This window comes from Microcebus murinus, chromosome 1 (genome assembly GCF_040939455.1).
Source record: "Microcebus murinus isolate Inina chromosome 1, M.murinus_Inina_mat1.0, whole genome shotgun sequence".
Classification (NCBI taxonomy): Eukaryota; Metazoa; Chordata; class Mammalia; order Primates; family Cheirogaleidae; genus Microcebus; species Microcebus murinus.
In genome coordinates, this window is record NC_134104.1 from 62388710 (window position 1) to 62410847 (window position 22138).

General features: G+C 34.4%; 1 protein-coding gene across 2 annotated transcripts in view; it reads right to left on the minus strand.

Annotated features, from left to right (window-relative positions):
- The window catches only part of GSK3B (glycogen synthase kinase 3 beta), a 204110-nt gene that overhangs the window by 26117 nt on the left and 155855 nt on the right, over positions 1–22138 (minus strand). The window contains exons 8-9 of one of the 2 annotated variants that reach the window (XM_012780573.2): positions 13567–13662; positions 2478–2516 (exon numbers count right to left, since the gene is read on the minus strand). In XM_012780573.2, coding sequence (XP_012636027.1) covers positions 2478–2516; positions 13567–13662 — 135 coding nt within the window. The remainder of the gene's footprint in view (positions 1–2477; positions 2517–13566; positions 13663–22138) is intronic. The other variant, XM_012780574.2, reaches the window with a different exon arrangement.

A 22138-nucleotide genomic window follows, 5' to 3' on the forward strand; every position in this document is an offset into this window, starting at 1 on the left:
CTCAGAGAAAAATCTACATATGCTAATCATAAAGCAATACAATCAAACATGCACACAAAATATGATAGGCACATGGGAAAGGCTGGGTTCAGGAGGCAAGCATAACAAGAAAATAATAAAAAATAGTTAAAGTTTTTACTGTTGTGGTAGTAAATAAAAGTGCCTCTTTTGTGTTATTTTTTAGCAGAACAATTGTTGACAAATGGGTGCCACTGTTTTCTTAAAAAAAAGGAAAAAAGCTGTTTACTTTAGGTCTATAAATGCTAAATGATTTGTTATCTCCTCAATAAACAGAGCCTACCATTATTTGAAGAAATTCTTGAATACTTAGAATCTGACAAAATGTCCTACACATGGTCTTCTCGAGTAGCTGTTATGAATGTGGCCAGACTAACCTTATTAGAATAAATATTTTAGGGTTTTAATGAGGAGAGAAAAATGTATTATTCATTAAAGGCCATTTAGTCACAGAAAAAGTCAACTGAAGGCTATACTGAAATAAAATGCTATTAAATCAATCTGCTTAAAGGAACAGATAGCTTTCTACTCATCTATGTCTTAAACAGAGCTAATGAATACATAAAACCATGAAAATATACTTCATTTTAAATTGTGGTCAGTTAAAGAATAAAATAAAAGGGGAAGAAATAAAAATAAACAAACAGACAAAAAGCCTCTGAACTAAAGAAAACTGAAACATACATCCCTTGATCAGAAGAACATATAACCAAGTAAAAGGTGTGGTGGTAGAGGTAGAGACATATCAAGATAAGCAGACACGTATAAATATCGGGAAATAGATCCCCAAGTGAGGAGAGGACATGTAGATTGTGAGCGGGCATGGAGCAGCTTGGGCTCAGATTTCCTAATAAAAATGGCTTATGTAACATGAGGCTATTCACTTATGCTGAAGGTAAGAGAACCAGTTACAACTGCAGAGCTCATTAGACTTTCTTTCTTTTTTTTTTTTTTTATAATTTTTTTTCTATTTTTTTTTTTCCTGGACACCAACTGTTCAGATAGACTTTCAGGATATTATTTATGAGTACTTTCTACAATGAAAACAGGGGTGGTTTTTTTTGGCCTTTGTTTTTATATAGAGTTTATTATTTTAAAAGATATTTTCCATGAAAATCGAGAAATTCGGTGAAGTAGGATCTTAGGAATTTATTTCAGAAGCTTAAAGGCCTTAGTCAATTTACTGGTTATATTAGAAAGACCTTTGTAAGATCAAAAACTACCTTCATTCTTTTGAGTACTCTGACTTGCCTCACTCAGTCAAGGAAACCTTAAAGTTATTGTAGTATTTGAAATGTTTAGATTTTTCACTGTTCTTAGTCCCTTCTCTTGTTCCTAAGGTCTATAATCAAATGCAGAATGCAAAAAGAAAATAATCAGTGGGAACACCCAGAAAATTTTTCATAAAAATATTAAACACTACTGACATATTTTATCCATGAGGGCAGTTTGCATATATTTGACAGCATATGGAATTTATTTTGCTAGCTAATCCAAAATTCTTTTGCACCTTTACGGTAGCATACAAGTAGAATTAAAAGTAGCACCAAAAGTAGAAATAAGTATCTCCTATAAACATTCAAATGTAGGGTAGCCGGACGGTGCAGTATTTTAAATGAAAAAAAAAAAAATCTCGTCTTAGATTCAAAGATTTTGTGTTAAAGCTATTAATAAACCAGTATTATAAGCTCATTTCTGATTTCTGAAAAAGTCTTCTATTTATCTTTTTGGTGTTTTATTGGCTACAAGTGATCATCCATATTGGTATTAAGACATACAGTGGCTTATTTTGTAAGAGAATCCTAAGTCATGGAGTCAAAAGAGTTAAAAACAATAAAAATTTCATTCCAAGAGCCTACATTAAAATCAAGATTTAACTGGCCTTTAAAAAAGTATCTACTGTTACTTTAAACCCTTTGAAAGATTCCTGATGAGAAAAGCCTTGGTTCAGAAAATTATGTGGGGCCAAAACCCAGTGTCTCTCAGAGTTCAGATTTCTGACTGTAATACAGGTGTGGTAGCATGTAACTTCCAAAAGTTATAGGTCAAACTAGAAACTAATTCTTCCTAATTATTGTGTCTAAAGAAAACCAAAAAACTAAAATTTGGCTTTTTTAAATAAAAGAAATTTCTGCTGCCACTTCATTCCTTACTTATTGAAACAGCTGCTTAACACTCAGAACCTTTGGTTTCATGGATCTTTGTCAATATTTATTCCTGTAATAATTTTATAATCTCACAATTCCTAAACTTCAGTCTAGATGTCAATGAATCATCCAGGAGAGTGATAATCTAAATATATCATAAACAAAACCTATACTACACAATGAATGAAAATAGAAATCATAGCTACCTACACTGTTTTTACTATTACATTTGAAGACCTTTCAAAAAAAGTTTTCCCCTGAGTTTTATAGATCTGCCTTGCAATTTTGGGAAAAAAAAAATTAAGTACATACCCGAACTCCTGAGGTGAAATGTCCTGTTCCTGACGAATCCTAAAGATGATAATGCAGTGAAATAATCCAAACAGGGGAAGTCAATCCAAAAGAGAATAGTCCAGCAAGGAAAAATATATCCAATGTTATAAGAAATCCATGGTGTGGGGGGACACAGAAAATGTTTATACAGTTAAAAACTTTAAACATCAGTCTCCACAGTAGCAAGTCCAAGCTTTAAAAATTATTTCACCACAGTGTATGCAAAAAAATTTTTTTGATTGCGCAATGGTGAGGCACAGTAAAGAAACATTTTAATTTTAGTTTATTATGTTCCAATGCCAGTGCATTCATTAAAAAAATATAAAACCAAAAAAAGTTAAAATCAAAATGAAATCTAGAAGTAAAGTTCCCAAAGTAAAATGGTCTTCTGTGACCTGGATTCATCATCCATAGACATGGCTGGGAAGGGGCATATTAGCCTGCTTTTTAAATTTGTAAGTTCCCAATATGCTAATTTTTCTCTATTAATGTGTTTCAGTTACACAGTATAAACATTTTTTGCTAAATTATTAGTGATGAGAGGAAAGCATTAAATATATTTAATTTATATTATTATAGCTTTCAAGCCAGATATTTTCAATTTGTGTGAGCTTAGAAGGATCAGGCCACCGCGGATTATTCTCCATTTTGGATTGACTTCCCTGCTAAAAGATATTTGCTGACATTCTCATTATCTTAGGACTCTCCAGGAAATTGACATATCACCTCATGAGTGCGGGTATAAACTTACTTTTTCTATTATGGGCTCTGCCCCCTCATACCCTTGCACCCATTACTTAGGAAAAATAAATAAAAGAACATTCTTTCCTCTTTGGAAAAACTCACTGAAAAAAAATCCTAAGTCTTTGAGCACTACAAATTCAACACAGTTCCATCTGCAAATATGCCCAATTCACCCACCAAAAGCTAAACAAAAATATATACAATAAACAATACAACTAAGGGACAGTCACAGTTATAGGTGACATGCATAGTTATACACCAACACCTAGGCACAAAGGAGCCAAATACACAAGGGAAGTAGTAGGGTCTATTATGTCTAGGTATTGAGAACAAAAAATGGCAGAACTCACCAGTAGCTGTGAACTCCCTTGGCTAGTCTAATTTAACATTCTTTTAGGATAGTTTCCAGTGGGGGAATTAAATATTTTGAAAAAATAAATAATCCGCGGATTACTTTTAGTCTGCAGACTAAAATTTAGTACACAGATTAACATCTGGCCCATCAGAATAAAAATCTCTCATGAACTAAAACACAACCAGGTGGACAAAAATAGAAAACCCGACTAAAAGAACTGAGAGCACAAAGTAAGACTCAATTGGGCCAACTAACAATTAGTGCGCAGACTAAATATGGCCAGCCAAGTATGTAGCAAGGCCATGGAAATCCCAAAACACCCCTTTAAAAAACTAAAAACAAAAGTAAATAAATAAAACAGAACAAAACAAAGAAAAAAAAAAGAAAAAAAAAGAAAGAAAAAAGGAAAAAAAAAGAAAGAAAATTAAAAAAGAAAAGAGAAAGGAAAAATTGAAAAGAACCAAAACACTGACATGAACTTTTAAAGTGATTCAAAATACTACCTCACCTATGCAGCAACTCATTTTCTTAAATTGAAACAAATATCAACTCTCATCACAAATACTAGTCCATAGAAGAAACTAACAGAAAAAAGATTCATTTTTTCAAAAAGAAAGTTTCTGTAGTATTGAACAAATGCAAACAAGTTCTTAAATGAAGAATTATTCAGAATAAATTTGCATTTGGATAACCCAAAAATGACAGAGGCAATTTTCCCCCTACGGATGTCCTAGAATAGACTTTGGCCATCAAATTTCAACCTGGAGCTAATTGTTATGACTGAATCACAAGTCCTTTAAAAAGGTCTTTTATAAACAATCACATACCAACGGTCCCCAACCTTTTAGGCACCAGTGATAGGTTTCACGGAAGACAATTTTTCTATGGATTGGAGTAAGGGTGGGGAGGAGGAGCTTAGGCAGTGATGCATACGATGGGAAGCAGCTGTAAATAGAGATGAAGCTTTGCTCGCTCACCCTGCCCCCCCAAGTTTCATGGAACACGATTTTTCCATGTGGGGAGGGGGCAGCAGAGTTGCTGAGAGCTGATGCTTTGAGAAGCAACTTAACCATAGGCCTTGATATGGTATATATGTGTGGTCCCCAACCTCTGAGGTATGTACAACACTGATACTATATTCTGGTCATACACAAGATATAAGCACACAATTTTAAAAACTCATAAACCATGAAAAGTCCTAAAGAGCAACCCAAATATTGGCTCTCAAATTATCTATGTATCATCTAAAGTTTTTTGCAATTTGTAAACTCAAATACAGGATTAAAAATGAAACAATGTCATGGATTGTTAAATAGCTAATTATGTTAATTAACTAAGAAAAGTAAAGTGCTACTTAAGTGCTCATATGTAGTACATAATTCAATAATTACTTAACTAATTAGTCCATATTATTTTTAAAAACATTCTTTGGTGGTGTTTTATATGCTTTTATACATTGATCTAATGATGCCCTGACATACAAAGTAATCCAATTCACATTTAGTACTATCAAAAATGATTACCAGAGGCTACTGAAAACCAACTTTCAGAAAGTTAAAGTTTCAAATAAAACTGCTATCTTGGAAGTTAGCATCTAACAGAGTAGATAAACAAACTGAATATAGCTCAAGTCTACTGAACAGATATATTTTCTAATCTTTCTTTTCTGAAAATTAAATAGCACTTAATTGTTAATCATCTTAAGAGAAACCTCACTTCAGAGAACTCTGGTGATTTAACTAAAGCACATAGCTTAAACTCAAGTTTTCAGGGAATTCTCCCACCCCCACCCACAAACATACTTCTAACTTAAATCTCTAGGTAAAAAGCACTAAGAACACACAAATGCAAAATGCAAAAGCCAGAGGGAACTAGCTGGCTCCATGTAGGTCCAAGGAAAAGAATAAAAGAGGAGAGCTCTAGAATGCTACAGGTGTGTCCTTTCAAGTATCTTGCCTTAAGATTCTTACTATTCTGGTATAGTATTACCAGATCAGTGTCCTAGAATGAGGCCTATCTAAGCAGTAGTCTGTCTCTTGGGGAAGAGGTAAAAAAAAAAAAAAAAAAAAAAGACAAGGGAAAGGAGTGAGTTTGAGGACATGCCTTCCCCTAAAGGCCTGTGTTGTCCCCTTGAATTCTCTCTGTCAATCCGTCAGTTTATTAGCCAAACCTATGTTCACCTATGTTCTCTTTAGGGAAGGCCTGGTCCCACCTTCCAACTACTGCTTCCTTCATCCAGGCCACCACTTCCCAAGGATCCACCCAGGGCCAATGAGGTTGACTACAGGAGTAATTATTTAGGATAATTACTAATTTACAGTTATTAATTTAGGATAATTACTAATTTACAAAAATTACTAATTTACAATTATTCCCAATCCCTTTGAAATTATGCCCAGCTACATTTAGTAACTCACTACAGAGAACTCCTTCCATTATTCAGTCCTCACAGAGTAATTAAATATTCATACAGCCATTAAAATTCTAAGACATTAATATCCAGAATTTCTTAAAGTAAAATAAGGTTTGAAAGATAAATTATTATTCTATATTAATCACATTTTAGAATAATCTCATTCATTAACAAAACAAAATCTGAACTCTGTAAAATAATTTAAAGAGGTTTACTTTGAGCCAAATGTGTATGACCCATGGTCTGGAGCACATGGCCCCAAGACGTCCTAAGAAAATGTGCTCAAGGATGCCGGGTTACAGTTTTAACCTTTTCCTTAAGATATCAGTTCCTAAATTCAGGTAAAGAAGGTTCAGCATAAGAAACACTATGACAGATCTAAGCATTCAGTTTCAGCTGCATTAATTAAAAACCTTATTGAGTTTTCCTGAGTTCTACTACAGGTAAGAAAAGTTATACCATAAATCTTCACTTAATGTCATCGATAGGTTCTTGAAAACTATAACTTTAAGTGAAACATATAACAAACCCAATTTTTTCTCCTCATCGACATTATAACAAAATGACACGGATCAATGACTTCCTGTACATGTCATTTTGCTTAACGTTGCAGTTTCCAAGAAACTACTGAAGTTAAATGAGGATTTGCTATACATGTACAGATGTCAGCATTTAACTATGCCATGTAATTTCATCATGCACTGATAACATATTAATAGTACTACACAGCTACACGAAAGTGTGATTTACCAAATGTCCACTTATCCGACTTAAGCTTACTGTTTACAAAATCATTATTGCAGTCAACTTGGCCTTCCCAGTAATACAGGAATACTTTCTTTTACCCACACATCCCCACATTGAGAGATATTCACCTATGATACAACAATTCCTAAACTTTTCTATAATATATCTAAGCAAATGCTACTCCTTCAACAGCCCACCTCATCTGTCATCTTTAAGGAGACTTCTTTTTCCCTCCACCGCCCTCACTGACAGTCTGCCTTATAATTCCTAGAGCTATGTGGAACACCTTTGGACACTTAACAGTACATAATCAAGTATATCGCAATGTAACATCATATATTATTCAATACTTGCTTCAACTGAACTTTTAAACTGTTAGTTTTAAGGACAAGGACTACCTATTTTAGTACTTTTGCATTCTTTATGGTACCCAGCATAACACTGGTTACAGAGAAGACACAGAATTTAAAGAAAAAATGATAATATTAAAAATACATTTTTGCCTTCTTTTTCAATCCACTCCCAACCCCATCCCCTGCCTCCCATGAGCAATCTTAAAATTATGTCTTAGTATCCTTCCTTTTCTACATTATTCCTCTTATATACAGGTTAGCCACTCAAGGAGCTGAATTTTAATATGCACAGTTTCTAGCAAAGAAATGAGAATATATAGCCAGTATAAATAGTAAAGTAATGAAGTTCACTCACACAGGAAAATGGATATTAGAAAAGGAGTGGAAGTGATTATTCTAGCACTAATACAGATGAGGGTAGTAATTTAGTGGAAAACATATGTATGTAATCATGAGATAAGTGATAATGGATTAGTAGAGTGTTGAAGGCAGAGGCAGTTGAGTAATATTGTAACAAATGATTTACCATGAGCAATAGAATATAACAGACAAGTAGTAATCTTTGGAGCCAAGAGAAATCACCAACATGGTTTTATGCTTTATGGAATACATGTGAATGAAATGAGCAAGGCAGAGAGACGAGAAAAGGTAGACAGAATGGATCTGTAAAAAAAGTTTGACAGTTTTTGTTTTGTGCTAAGTCTCTCTGAAGGCATTTTTTTGTAATATGCTGAACAGGTTGGAACAGGTAAATTTACCAAGTTCTGAAAAATCTTATACTAAAAAAGGCTTAGGGGGAAAAAAGTAAGATTATGAAGAAATTCTTAAAAATAAATAAGTATAGTGGAGCTTTTTAGTTTATCTTTAAGCATAGAGAACAATAAATAACTTGTTCAGTCTAAAATGATTCCTTCGATAGCTGAAATGACCTCAGAATTCAATTTTTGCTAACTCTGTTAGTCAGTTGGAAATAATAGTATTTATTCACTTTGAAGCATGTTGGCAGTGTTCTAAGAAATCAAGTAGGCAAGAATTAATATTTGTGAGTAATGCTTTCTGACATACCTACCCAAAGACCTACAGTCCCACATAACGTACAGACACATAACTATTAAGTATTAAACTACCATATAAGCCAAAAACTTGGCAACCAACATTCTGATGTAATTGATATTCATATTATCATTATGTAACAAATTAGGAATTGCTATAATGGTATGATTTGGTAGATACTACAGAAGTTATATGGTAGGAATAATCATAGAGAACTCAACAATGAGAAAGTATTTCATGGCAGAAGTGAGATTTAAGGTCTTGAGAAAGGTTAAGACTTGGTAAACAGAAGGGGAAAAAAAGACACCAGTAAGAGGAAGAAATCAATGTGGCTTCTCTTAGAAACAATTAGGAGACAGTTTGACTAGATCAGAAAATTCAGCATGATTGCATGGTCCCTTCAAAGTAAGTTACGAGCTGGATGACACTCCCATAGTAACATATTAAACAGCACTAATATAATTGTTAAGAGCTCAGGACCCTTGAGATTCTAATTTACTTCCTTCTACTAACCAGTTATATCACTTATGATTTTCATTGCTCTGAAAGAATATATAGACATCTGTGTTACCTAACTGACCTCACGGGATTATTTATTACTGGGATAAAGGGAAAATATTAGTTTTAAAGAAATTTAAACAAAAGGGTAGCAGAATAAGGTACTCAACACTGGGGCTAAAAAACTCATATATCTACTATAACATAACCTTATTAGAAATCTCTAATCTACCCTAACTAGACACTAAACTTTCAACAATATATGCTTAAGGATGTAGGAAGCCGGAGGACTTGGAAGAGACTGGGTTCAAGCAACTAGATACCTCAGGGAAGGTGGGTAACAGGATAAGAACCAAATCTCCTGTTTTTCTGGAAAGGAAAGGTCAAAAAGATCAAGAACAGAGTGACTGAATAATTGGTCATTCAAATTGGGACACTTTTGAGAGTGAAAGGGCAAATAATTACACTGGACAAACATACACTGGGACATAGGATCACACTTGTCTATAATTGTATGTATATTATGCCAAATTTTTCTAAAGGCAATGAGGAATCAGAGAATAATTTTAAATAGGACCAACAGTATCACATGCACTTTTAAGAAAGCTAACATTGACAACAATGAGGAAGATGGATTGAAATAATGTGAAATTGAAGGAGGGAAATCAGTTAGGAGGTAGGAGCTTGTTTTAACAACTCTATGATGAGATGATGGCCTGAACTGAGGTTAGAGCAATGGAGATAGAGAAAAGAGGACAAATCAGAGAATTATATTGGAGGTAGAACTTTCACATTTATTCAGAACTACAATAAAGTGATCCTAGCTATATTTTCAAAAGAACTCTGAGGAAAAAAACAGCAGATAATCAATCACTATTTTACAAAAGAAAAAAGCTGAGGGGTAGACATTAGGGGCAATGTTTAAACTAGATCCTCAACTTTGTATATAACCACCTATCATTTAACTACACCTCCATGTACTAAATGCAGAATTTACTTCCTCTCTTCTTCCAACCTATCTGTCTCTACTTAATTCTCAATCTATTTTTGTATCACCTCCTTTTGCTTTCCATATGGATTTTCTTCTTTGAAGTGTACAGCATACACCAACACAGAGGCCTTCATCTCCCCCACCCCCATCTCCAATAAGAGTTCCTGTTTCAAAACATTAGCACCTATTTCCTTTTCTATTTTTAAATAGCATGTGCTTTATTAATGAATTAGGTTGCAGTGGCTATTATGTAATAGTCAAGGGAAACTTATTGGATTTTTAAATTCTCAAGATTCCTGCCATATACCACATTGGGATCATCTCAGTGTTTTTATTTTCCCACTATCTTTCCTACAAACCTATTATTTCCTCACCTCAATGTTTCCATGAAGGATATTTTCTATCTTAATCTTTATTTCTGCCCACTTTTTGGAGAATATCAGCTCCCAATTCTGGGGATATACCTTTATTACATTGCAGCACAGGAAACCAGGGTTCACGTGCCTACAGCTTCAGAAAACGGGACAAAAATAGGTTCTAAAAGAAGACAGCAATAAAGGCAAAGCAGGTGTTACCAGACTCCTGTTTATCTTCCCTCTAAGGACAAGATGCTCTTCTCTTTAGAGAATATTGGGTAGGGTTTTTTTAATCACTCCATTGACTGCCTAGCATAAAAAACATTTCTCAAATTGCTGCCCATTTTCATAATCGTGGGGAGAGGGGACTGACTTCCTCTGGGAATTTTAAATTTTGTATTTTTTCTAATAATAACCAATTTTTAAAAAATCAACACAAGTATATTCTATATCACCTAGATGACAGAAGAGCCATGGAATTTCTACACCAGAATTTGCTTTTATGTTTATAATCACAGTAACACCTAACCTAGCTGTGTACACTAATGAGAAATTAACACAAGTGTACTTATTACATATTGCATTTGTATGAAGTGAAAACCAAACTATGTCAAAAGACATTAGATAAATGAAAGGTTCACAGTAGTTTTAATAAACTGAAACGATGGGAGAATTGAGCCATTCTACACATGGTACAGAAATGGAAACCTAAATAAAAAGGCCTTAGATAGACTACTCAAGTTTGAAAAGCATTAGTGTAAGATACAGAAATATCAAAAATTCAAGACAGCAAAGAGAAAGTTTAAAGCTTACAAATTCACTGCAGCTCTTCTGTTGGCTGCATTTTAATCATAATCAGTCATTCTTCACATTCTACTCTGGCTAATACTTGCATTATAGAGCTATCATTTAGGGGGAAAATGTAGCATATAACACACACTAATACAGCAGTCCCCCCTTATTCATGGTAAATATATTCCAAGACCCACAGTGGCTGCCTGAAACTGCAGATAGTGGCAAACCCTCTATATACTATATTTTTCCCTATACATATGTACCTATGATAAAGTCTAATTTATAAAACAGGCACAGTAAGAGATTAACAACAATAATAAAATAGAACAATTATAACAATATATTATAATAAAAGTTGTGTGAATGTGCTCTGTCTCTCAAAATATCTTACTGTACTGCACTCACCTACTTTCAGACTGCGGTTGACCAAAGAGTAACTGCAACCTCAAATAAGGGGGGACTACTGTACTGGTGGCAGTCTTGATGGAAAAAAAATGAGGACGAGGGCTGTTAAATAAGATTTCATGACCTCGATTTCAGCACTGTATCTCTCAGAAATTCTATAATAAGGGTAACATGTGAAAAATACTTAGATTAAACCAAAAAGGACTTCCCTTTCTTTCTTCATAAAAATAATAATTATTAAAGAAAATATGGAAATTCAAAAAGGTAGAACAAAGAAGATAAAATCATTTACATTCTTCTCAACCAAACTACTGTTAGCATTTTGGAATAGTTCCCTATATTTATTCAATACATAGAATTTTCTGTTGTTTTTCCTCTCTTAACATGGCTGAAATCATAATACACCACAAATCACTTATTATAAACACTTTAACTTGCAATAACCTTAAAGATTAAAATTACTACTCAGCCCTTAAATTCAAATAGGCAGATTGGGATTCTCTGGGTTTAGAGCCAGGTGAGTACCCTTAAATATCTTCTGACCCAGATTCAAAATAAACCCAGAATAAAAAGATCAAAGAACACTTCATCTTAGACTATTTAGTGCTTATCATAAATTTTTAAGAACAGAGGGGGTAACATCTTGGTCTGTTGGCCAGTGAAAGCTACAATTTGTAATTCTGGCATTAAAATACTATTGAGGTCTATGACTCTAAATAAAAAATAATTAATAACAACAGGATTTTCTGAAGAGAAGTAATGAGATTGTGAGAACTTGAAGGAAAGTAACTGGAATCATAATACCATTTAGAGAAATAAAAACATACTTTGATTCTAGGGAGTGTAAATTATTTCACTTATAGCCCTAAATAATTTCACTTATTGTCATAAAAAAAATCTATAACCAACAAAATGAACTTAGTGTATAACACAAACTGTCAGATGTACAGTTTTAAATATAGAAAGTCTGCTTGAAATACATATTAAAAAGTCAACCATTTCTAACCCCCCCAAAATATATAATGAAATATTAATAAAGGAGGAAAGAGGACTCAAAGGCACATGACTAGAAGTTTAAAAGAGCTGGCATTAGACACACACACACTGGAAATTTAATTTTGGCTTTGTCACAAGCTGCCTATGTAATCTTGGAAAAGTCTCTTGTTATCTTTGGGCAGAGTTTCTGAACCTGTAAAATGAGGAAGCTAGAGATTCACTCTAGCTATAAACACTACAAGATAGTCTATTTTTTCTTTGCACAGTTAATCTCATAAATCAAACTGAGGTGTAAAAACTTTTTAATAAAATCTCTCTTAAAAATCATTCCATGTTAAGTATCAAAGCAAAAAAAAAAAAAGTCTTGTGGTAAATTAGTAATTCTGCTCTTCAGACTTGGTTCCATCTAATGTTAAGGCTAAGCTTTTCCAATGTCTGAAGACATCCAGTTAGCATATAAATTATATTCAATGTATACTCCCAGCAATACTACACCTGCTTTTTTTTTTTTTTTTCTGGAGACAGAGTCTTGCTTTGTTGCCCAGGCTATCGTGAGTGCTGTGGTGTCAGTCTAGCTCACAGCAACCTCAAACTCCTGGGCTCAAGCCATCCTCCTGCCTCAGCCTCCCGAGTAGCTGGGACTATAGGCATGCGCCACCATGCCCGTCTAATTTTTTCTACATATATTTTAGTTAGCCAATTAATTTCTTTCTATTTATAGTAGAGACGGGGTCTCACTCTTGCTCAGGCTGGTTTCGAACTCCTGACCTTGAGCAATCCTCCCGCCTCGGCCTCCCAGAGTACTAGGATTATAGGCGTGAGCCACCGCGCCCAGCCTATACCTGCTTTTTAATGCTGCTCCCAAAACACCAATAGGAAAGTAAAAGAGAAGAAAAACACACAATATCATCCATCTATAATAAAGTCTATGTTTTAATGGTTTAAAAGAAGAAGAAAATGTATGAAATGTATGTTATCATACACTATATGATATTGAACTACATACCTCTAAGTAAATAAAGAAGTTAACTTCTCAAATTAAATTTGTCAAAATTTATATATGTGATCCTGATCCTAATCAAATTTTATACTTGAATGATATAGGTACACTGTCCTTACCTTGCAAATAAAAACCCAGGCTGGGAATTGTCTATAGGAAATCAATGGGAACAAAACTACATACAGTCAATAAAACACTGAAGCACAAATACTCAATTATCTTTACATGCAGAACTGCTGTGTACTTGTAACTCAGGTAGCTAGCTGGTCTCAAAATAGTTTAGTTTAAGAACAATGAGAAATCCAAGTTTTAGTTCACTATTGGTTAATGTGCTTTAAAAAAAATACCTCATTTTTACTCACCTTAGTCCAAGGATGTGCCTTAATTTGAGGGAATTTGAATTCTGTGTAGTTTGGGTTCATTTCTCTAATTTGCTCCCTTGTTGGCGTTCCCAGGACCTAGATAAAGAAAGCAAATTATTGCCATCTTTTCCTATACACTTAATAAATACACTCTTTTATGTTTTAATGCATTGGTTTCACTGAGAAAAGGAATTCCAAAGTTAAATAACATATATAACTTGCTAAATACAGCAGTGCTACAGTTTGAATGTGTCCCTGCCAAAGTTCATGTATTGGAAACTTAATCCCTAATGCAGCAGTCTTGAGAGGTGGGACCTTTAATAGGTGATTAGGTCATGAGGGCTCTGACCTTGTAAATGGATTAATGTCATTATCAAGGGAGTGTGTTGGTTATAAAAGTGAGTTTGATTCCCTCTTGCTCATGCCTTCCACCATGGGATACTACAGCATGAAGGCATTCACCAGATTTAGGCCCCTCAACTCTGGACTTCTAAGCCTCCAGGACTGTGAACCAAATAAACTTCTATTATTTATAAATTACCTAGTCTGTGGTATTCTGTTATAGCAACACAAAACAGACTAAGACAAGCAGACTTTGTGAAAGCCATTTTAATATGTATATGACTTTAGAGTCCATGTTATACTACCATGGACAGACTTCTATAATATAATAATAATGTTAAATCAGGGTCATAAAAAAAGATTACTGAACTCAAACTTATTCAAATAAAAATCAAGTATCTTTCCTCTACCTAGAAAAACAATATATTGCAATGATCGCATCCGAAATGAGAGGTTTATAAAATTCACAGATGCTCAAGTCCCTTATATAAAATGTCACAATACTGCATATAACCGACTTACATCCATGCATATAATTTAAATCATCTCTAGATTACTCATACCTCACACAATGTACTAATAACTACTATGTAAATATCTGTTATACCGTATGGTTTTTACTTATATTATTTTTTGTTGTATTGTTATTTTTTATTGTTTTTTTCCCTGAATATTTTAAATCTGCAGTAGGTTGATTATGTGGACATGGAACCCACAGATATGGAAAGTCAACTGTGTCACCAATATATTAATCAGGCAAAGCATACTCAAAAACTGTCATCAATAATTCCATTCAGTCATTGAATATTTAGTGTCTCTTGTGTATAAGGAACTATATTACAATCTGTGGAGGATATAAAGAACAAGAGATTTCCTGCTACAATGAACTTACTATGTGTTGAAAAAGTGTAACTATAATAAAGACAAAAATATATTGAGCAGTTCTTTTTCTCTAGTACTTGGCACTGGATAAAGGAAAGTACATGGCTGCAAAAACAGGTAATAGAAAGAAACATTAAATACTAAAAATGAGAACTTTGTAGAAAGAAATCATAAATTACTCATTTTGAAAACCCTAGGACCTGTTATAAAACAAGTTTGCTGAGATAAAATATTAAGCCTTTTACAATTTAAGGATAGTTGCACCAATGGAGAGAAATGCAATGTTAAGTATTTGATTTTTGCTGGCAACCAGTGAATAATCAGACCTAATTCTATACCCACTCAGGGCAAAGTGAGAATATCAGTAGTTTTTTATTGGCTTTAATTCTCTAGACTCTATTAGAATTTTCAGAACCCTGTAAACATCATAAATTGTTTGTTTGGTTAAAAGGCACTCTTAAGAAATTAAAAAGGCAAGTCATGAACTGAGAGCAAACATTTGTAAACATATTCTGCAAAGGATCTGTATTGAGAATAAAGAACTCTTATAATTAAAAACTAAGACAAACCAATAAAAATGGGCAAATGATATGAACAGATACAAAGATGACACAGAGATGGCAAATAAGCACATGAAAAGATGCTCAACATCCTTGGTCATTAGCAAAATGCCAAACAAATCCAACAGCACATTAAAAAGCTAATATACCATGATCAAGTGGGTTTTATTCCAGGGATGCAAGCATGGTTCAACATATGAAAACCAATAAATGTGAGTATGGGTTTTGTCTTCAATTCTGTTTATGTGACTCACAGAAACAGAATTGAAGACAAAAACCATACCATTTTAACAGATGCAGAAAAAGCATTTGATAAAATCCAGCATTCCTTCATAGTAAAAACCCTCAATAAGAAATAAAGCATAGGAGGAACATACCTCAAAATAATAAAGACCATATGTGACAAACCCACAGTCTAAATCATATTGAATGGGGAGAAGTTGAAAGCATTCCCTCTAAGAACTAGAACAAGATAAGGATGACCACTTTCACCACCCTTATTTAAACAGAGTACTAGAAACAATCAGGCAAGAGAAAGAAATAAAAGGCATCTAAATTGGAGAAGAGGAAGTCAAATTATCTCTGTTTACTGATGATGCAATCTTATTAATATATCTAGAAAAACCTAAAGACTCCACTAAAAAAGCTTTTAGATTTGATAATAAATTCAGTAAGTTTCAGGATACAAAATTAACATGCAAAAATCAGTACGATTTCTATATATCAATAACAATCAAGCTGAAAACCAAATCAAGAAGGCACTCCTATTTACAATAATTAAAAAAAAATACCTAGGCATATTTTTAAGGAGGTGAAAGATCTCTATTAAATAAAAAACTACAAAACACTAGTGAAAGAAATTGTAGATGACATAAATGGAAAAACATCCCATGTTCATGTACTGAAAGACTTAATATCATTATCTATACTACCCAAAGCAATCTACAGAGTCAATGCAATCTCTATCAGCTGTGGTCCCCAACAACAGGCAAGCCAGTGATGCTTCATCTGTATTTACAGCCACTCCCCATGGCATACATCACCACCTGAGCTCTGCCTCTCACCCTTAACCCCAGCCTGGGAATGGCTGGGGGGGGGGGGACAGGTGGAAGGAAGATTGTCTTCCATGAAACTAGTCCCTGGTGCCAAAAAGGTTAGGGATTGCTGCCTATTAAAACATCATCATTTTCAGAGAATTAGAAAAAAACAATCCTAAAATTCATATGGAACCAAAACAGAGCCTGAATAGCCAAAGCAGTCATAAGCAAAAAGGATAAAGCCAGAGGCATCACATTACCTGACTTCAAATTATATTACAAGGCTATAGTAACCAAGACAGCATTGTATTGGTATTAAAATAGACACATAGATCAATGGAACAAAATAGAGAACTCAGAAATAAAGCCACATATCTATAGCCAACTGATCTTTGATACAGTTGACAAAAACACAATGAGTAAAGGATACCTTTTCAATAAATGGTGCTGGGAGAATTGGATAGCCACATGCAAAAGAATGAAACTGGACATCAATCTCTCATCATGTACAAAATCAACTTAAGATGGATTAAAGACTTACATGTAAGACCTATTAAATGCTACAAGAAAACCGAGGGAAAACTCTTCTGGACATTGGTCTAGGCAAAAAATTCATGACTAAGACCTCAAAATTACAGGTAACAAAACCAAAAATAGATAAATGGGACTTAATTAAACTAAAAAACTTCTGTACAACAAAAGAAATAATCAACTGAGTGAATATACAACCTACAGAATGAGAGAAAATATTTGCAAACTATGCAACTGACAAGGGACTAATATCCAGAATTTATAAGGAACTCAAACTACAACAACAACAAAATAAATAATCCTATTAAAAAGTGGACAAAGGACATTAACATTTTTCAACAAGAGGCCGACAAACATACAAAAAAATGCTCAACATTTCTAATCATCAGAGAAATGCAAATTAAAATCACAATGAGATTATCATCTCGCACCAGTCAGAATGGTTATTATTAAAAAGTCAAAAGATAACAGATGGTGGTGAGGATGAGGAGAAAAGGGAATGGTTATACACTGTTGGTGGGAGTGTAAATTAGTACAATCTGTATGGAAAACAGTATGAAGATTTGTCAAAGAACTAAAAATAGAACTACCAGTAATCCCACTACTGGGTACCTACCTAAAGGAGGAAATCATTATATAAAAAAGATACCTGCACTCTTATGTATATTGCAGCATTACTCATGGTAGCAAAGAAAAGGAATCAACCCAAGTGTCCATCAACAGATGACTAGATAAAGAAAATGTAGTATACATACCCAATGGAATACCATTCAGCCATAAAAAGAATGAAATCATGTTTTTCGCAGCAACACGGACGGAACAGGAGGCCAACATTTTAAGTGAAACAACTCAGAAACAAAGTCAAATACCATATGTCCTCACTTAGAAGTGGGAGCTAAATAATGTGGACACATTGACATAGGATGTGCAATGATAGACATTGGAGACTTGGAAGGGTGGGAGAGTAGAAGAGGGGTGAGTGATAAGAAATTACTTAATAGGTAAAATGTACATTATTCAGGTGATGGATACACTAAAACCTCAAGACTTCACCACTATGCAATATATCCATTTCACAAAATTGCACTGTACCCCTGAAATTTACACAAATAAAAATTTTTAAAAGTTGCATTCACTAAACGAAGAAAAAAAACCCACGAGATAACCACTACACATCCAATAAAAAGGCTAAAATCAAAAGACTTAGTGTATTTGTCAAGCTTTGGCAAGGATGTAGAATAAACAAAGCTTTCACCATTGCTGGTAGAAATGTAAAATGGTCTAGAGCACCTTGGAAAATAATTTGGAAATTTCTTTAAGGATATATATACATATCATATGACCGATCATTCCCACTCTTAGGTATTTACCCAAGAGAAATCAAAGCAAGTATTCCTACAAAGACTGGTACACAAATGTACATAGCAACTTTTTTATAACTGCCAAAAAAGTAGAGACAACCCAAATGTCCATCAACAGGTGAATAACAAATGGTGATTGTCCACATAACAAACCACTACTCAGTAATAAAAAAAAAAAAATCAACTTGGAGAAATCTAAAAGAAGCCAAAGAGTACCTAATGTATAATCACATTTGCACAAAATTCTAGAAAATTCTGTCTATGGTTTTGAGAGGCTAGAGGGAAGGGTTACAAAGAAGCACTAGGAAATTACTGGGATTATGATTATGTATATCTTGATTTCATGGGTATATATACTCATCAAAACTTATCAAATAGAACACTTTAAATATGTGCAGTTTATCATGTGCCAATTATACTTGTAATAAAAACTTTCTCAGAAATTAAACACTGGAATACATAAAGTTTGGGTAAGAAAGATGGAAAGGATATTCTGAACTAAGCAGCTATAGTATTATTCATTGATACAAATCAAAAACAAACTTAGTTAACAATAAACTGACCTGTAACTTTCTATAATTTCTGAGCAAAATCCTGATGTTACTGGAAAGAAAATAAAAAGATGAATGCAAAAATAATGTATATTATAACAATTATTCTAACTCCTATTCCTTTTTTTTTTTTAAGTTTTGGAGACAGAGTCTTGTTCTGTAGCCCAGACTAGAAGGCAGGGGTGTCATTATACCTAATTGCAACCTCAAAACTCCTGAGCTCAAGTGATCCTGCTGACTCAGCCTCCCGAGCAGCTAGGACTACAGGTGTGTACCACCACACCCAGCTAATTTTTAAATATTTTGTAGAGACAGGGTCTCACTATGTTGTGCAGGCTGGTCTCAAACTCCTTGTCTCAAGTGATCTTCCTGCCTTGGCTTCCAAAGTGCTAGGATTATAGGCATTAGCCACTGAGCCCAGACTCTTGACTCTTATTCCTAACATTGTTCTGGGGAAAGCTCAGTCTTAGGGCATTGGAAACACATCTCTAGTTATACAGCTTTCCACAACTCTTGTATTATTATTATTATTTCAAAGTATTACAGGGTACAAATATTTTTGGTTACACGGATCACTTTTATAATGCTTGAGTCATGGTTATAAGAGTGCCCATCACCCAAATATTGTTCTTTATACCGGTTAGGTAGGTTTTTGCCCAATCTCCTTCTGCCCCCTCCCACTACATTGATTTCCATGGAGTTTTACTCCCCTCTTATGCATACGTGTTCTCATCAGTTAGTTCCAAATGAATAGTGAGGACATGTGGTGTTTGTTTTTCCATTCTTTAGATACTTCACTTAGGATAGTGGTCTCCAGTTCCATTCAAATTGTTGCGAAAGGCATTAACTCATCCTTCTTTATAGCTTAGTAGTATTCCATGGTATATACATAGATGACATTTTGTCAATCCACTAATGAATTAATGGGCATTTGGGTTGATTCCACATGTTTGCAATTGTGAAGTGTGCTGCAATAAGCCTTTGAGTGCAGGTGTCTTTTTTGATAAAATAACTTATTTTCCTTTGTGTAGTGGGACTGGTGGATCAAAACCTACTTTTAGTTCTTTGTGGAATCTCCATAGAGTTTTCCATAGAAGTTGTACTTCTTTGCAGTCCCACCAATATCTCTTACAGTACAACTCTAGTTTAACTGGAGCAAGGTATCTAGTGTCAGGAAGGAAAATTTCTGGGCTTGGCAGCTATAGCTATGAGACATTTATAAGTCAGGAATTATCTGTTCTTATAATATAAAGGCTAAAAAGGAAACTTAGTCTTTATTTTACACTATAAAACAAGCATTTATATGCTATACTAAGCCCTTGATGAGGGTGAGGGTGAGGGTGTATGTCTTTGTGGTGTATGTACATGTACCTAGAGAGGGAGGAGAGTGAAGAAGAATGAGCAGGGCTAGCAAGCTTATTGATAATTCTGCCCAGCAACTCCACTGGATTCTTTTGAATGCTGAAGAAAAACAATAGCAATCACATGAATAAATGAATATCTATAAATGCATACCCTAACAAACTGATTCTATTTCAAAAAAAATTCTTATACATCCAATGCAACATTACCCATAGTATAAATACTTAGGTTAAGTATGAAATGTCTGATTTCCTTAAGTACTAAATTTGACAGGTGTTATCTCTGACATTTCACTTTGACATTTCTTGTTTTATGTTTATTGTGAAGGTACATCCTCAGTCTTTCAAACACATATTTTGGCTTGAGATTATCTTTCAAAAAAATTTTTAGAGCTATGGAAAAGTCAAAAATTCACGTTCTTTTTGAACAGGAATTCCATCATGGAACCAATGCACCACAGACAGCTCAAGATATCAACAAAGTGTTTGGGAAGGACGTGGCTAATGAACGCACAGTATGTTGATGGTTTGAGAAGCTCCATTCTGGTCATTTTAATCTTGAAAATGAACCACATGGGCAACCTGAGACCACGGTGGATAATAATGAGCTGAAAGCTCTAGTGGAAGTGAATCCACCTTAACCTACATGTGAATTAGCAGCAAGGTTTGACGTTACTGTTCTAACGATATTCGACAATTTGAAACAAATGGGCAAGGTAAAGAAGTTGGATAGATAGGTTCCACAGGAATTAAACGAGTGTCAGAAGAGAAATCATGTCAAAGCTTGCCCTTCTTTGCTGTCCAAACATAAAGGCAAAACCATTTCTAAATCATGTTGTTATGTATGAGGAAAAATGGATTCTTTTTGACAATCACTGGCATTTGGCACAATGGTTGAATAAAGATGAAGTGCCAAAATACTGTCCAAAACCAAGCGTTCATCAAAAAAAGCTAATGGTGTCTATTTTGTAGTCCAGCACTGGTATTATCCACTACAGCTTCACGAAACCTGGTCAATCTATTACAGTGGATGTCTATTGCAACCAATTGGATGAAATGATGAGGATGCTTAAGATTAAGCAACCACAACTGGACAACAGAGACAGGCTAATCTTCTTGCAAGACAACACTGGACCACATGTTGCACAAACAAGGCTGCTCAGATTACAGAAGCTGGACTTGTAAACTCTCTGTCATCTACTGTGTTCACCAGACCTTGCACCACCTGACTACCACTTCTTCCAGGTTTTGGATCACTTCCGGCAAGGAAAAATATCCAATTCTCAACAAGCTGTGGAAAACCCCTTTCATGATTTCATTGTCATGTGCAATTCAGGCTTCTTCGCTGCTGGCATAAACAAGCTACCATTAAGATGGCAAAACTGAGTGGACAGTTTAGGCTTATACTATAATTATACTGCTTCTTGTTTGAGATATAATAAACTACACCTTTTTTTTTTTTTGAGACAAGAGTCTCACTTTGTTGCCCAGGCTAAGTGAGTGCCATGGCATCAGCCTAGCTCACAGCAACCTCAATCTCCTGGGCTCAAGTGAACCTACTGCCTCAGCCTCCAGAGTAGCTGGGACTACAGGCATGCGCCACCATGCCCAGCTAATTTTTTGTATATTTTTTAGTTCGTCATTTAACTTCTTTCTATTTTTAGTAGAGAATGGGTCGCACTCAGGCTGGTTTCGAACTCCTGACCTTGAGCATTCTGCCCACCTCGGCCTCCCAGAGTGCTAGGATTACAGGCATGAGCCACCACGCCCAGCAACTATACCTCTGATTCAACTCTTGAATAGAATTCAAGAGTTACACTGTATAATGAAAAAGTCAGGATGCCCCTTTAAGTGGATATTACAATTCCTGTGTTTTTAACTTATAGTCTAAGAATACTCCCAATGGAAGTAAATCTGTGAAATATACAATAAAACAGTTGAGAAACA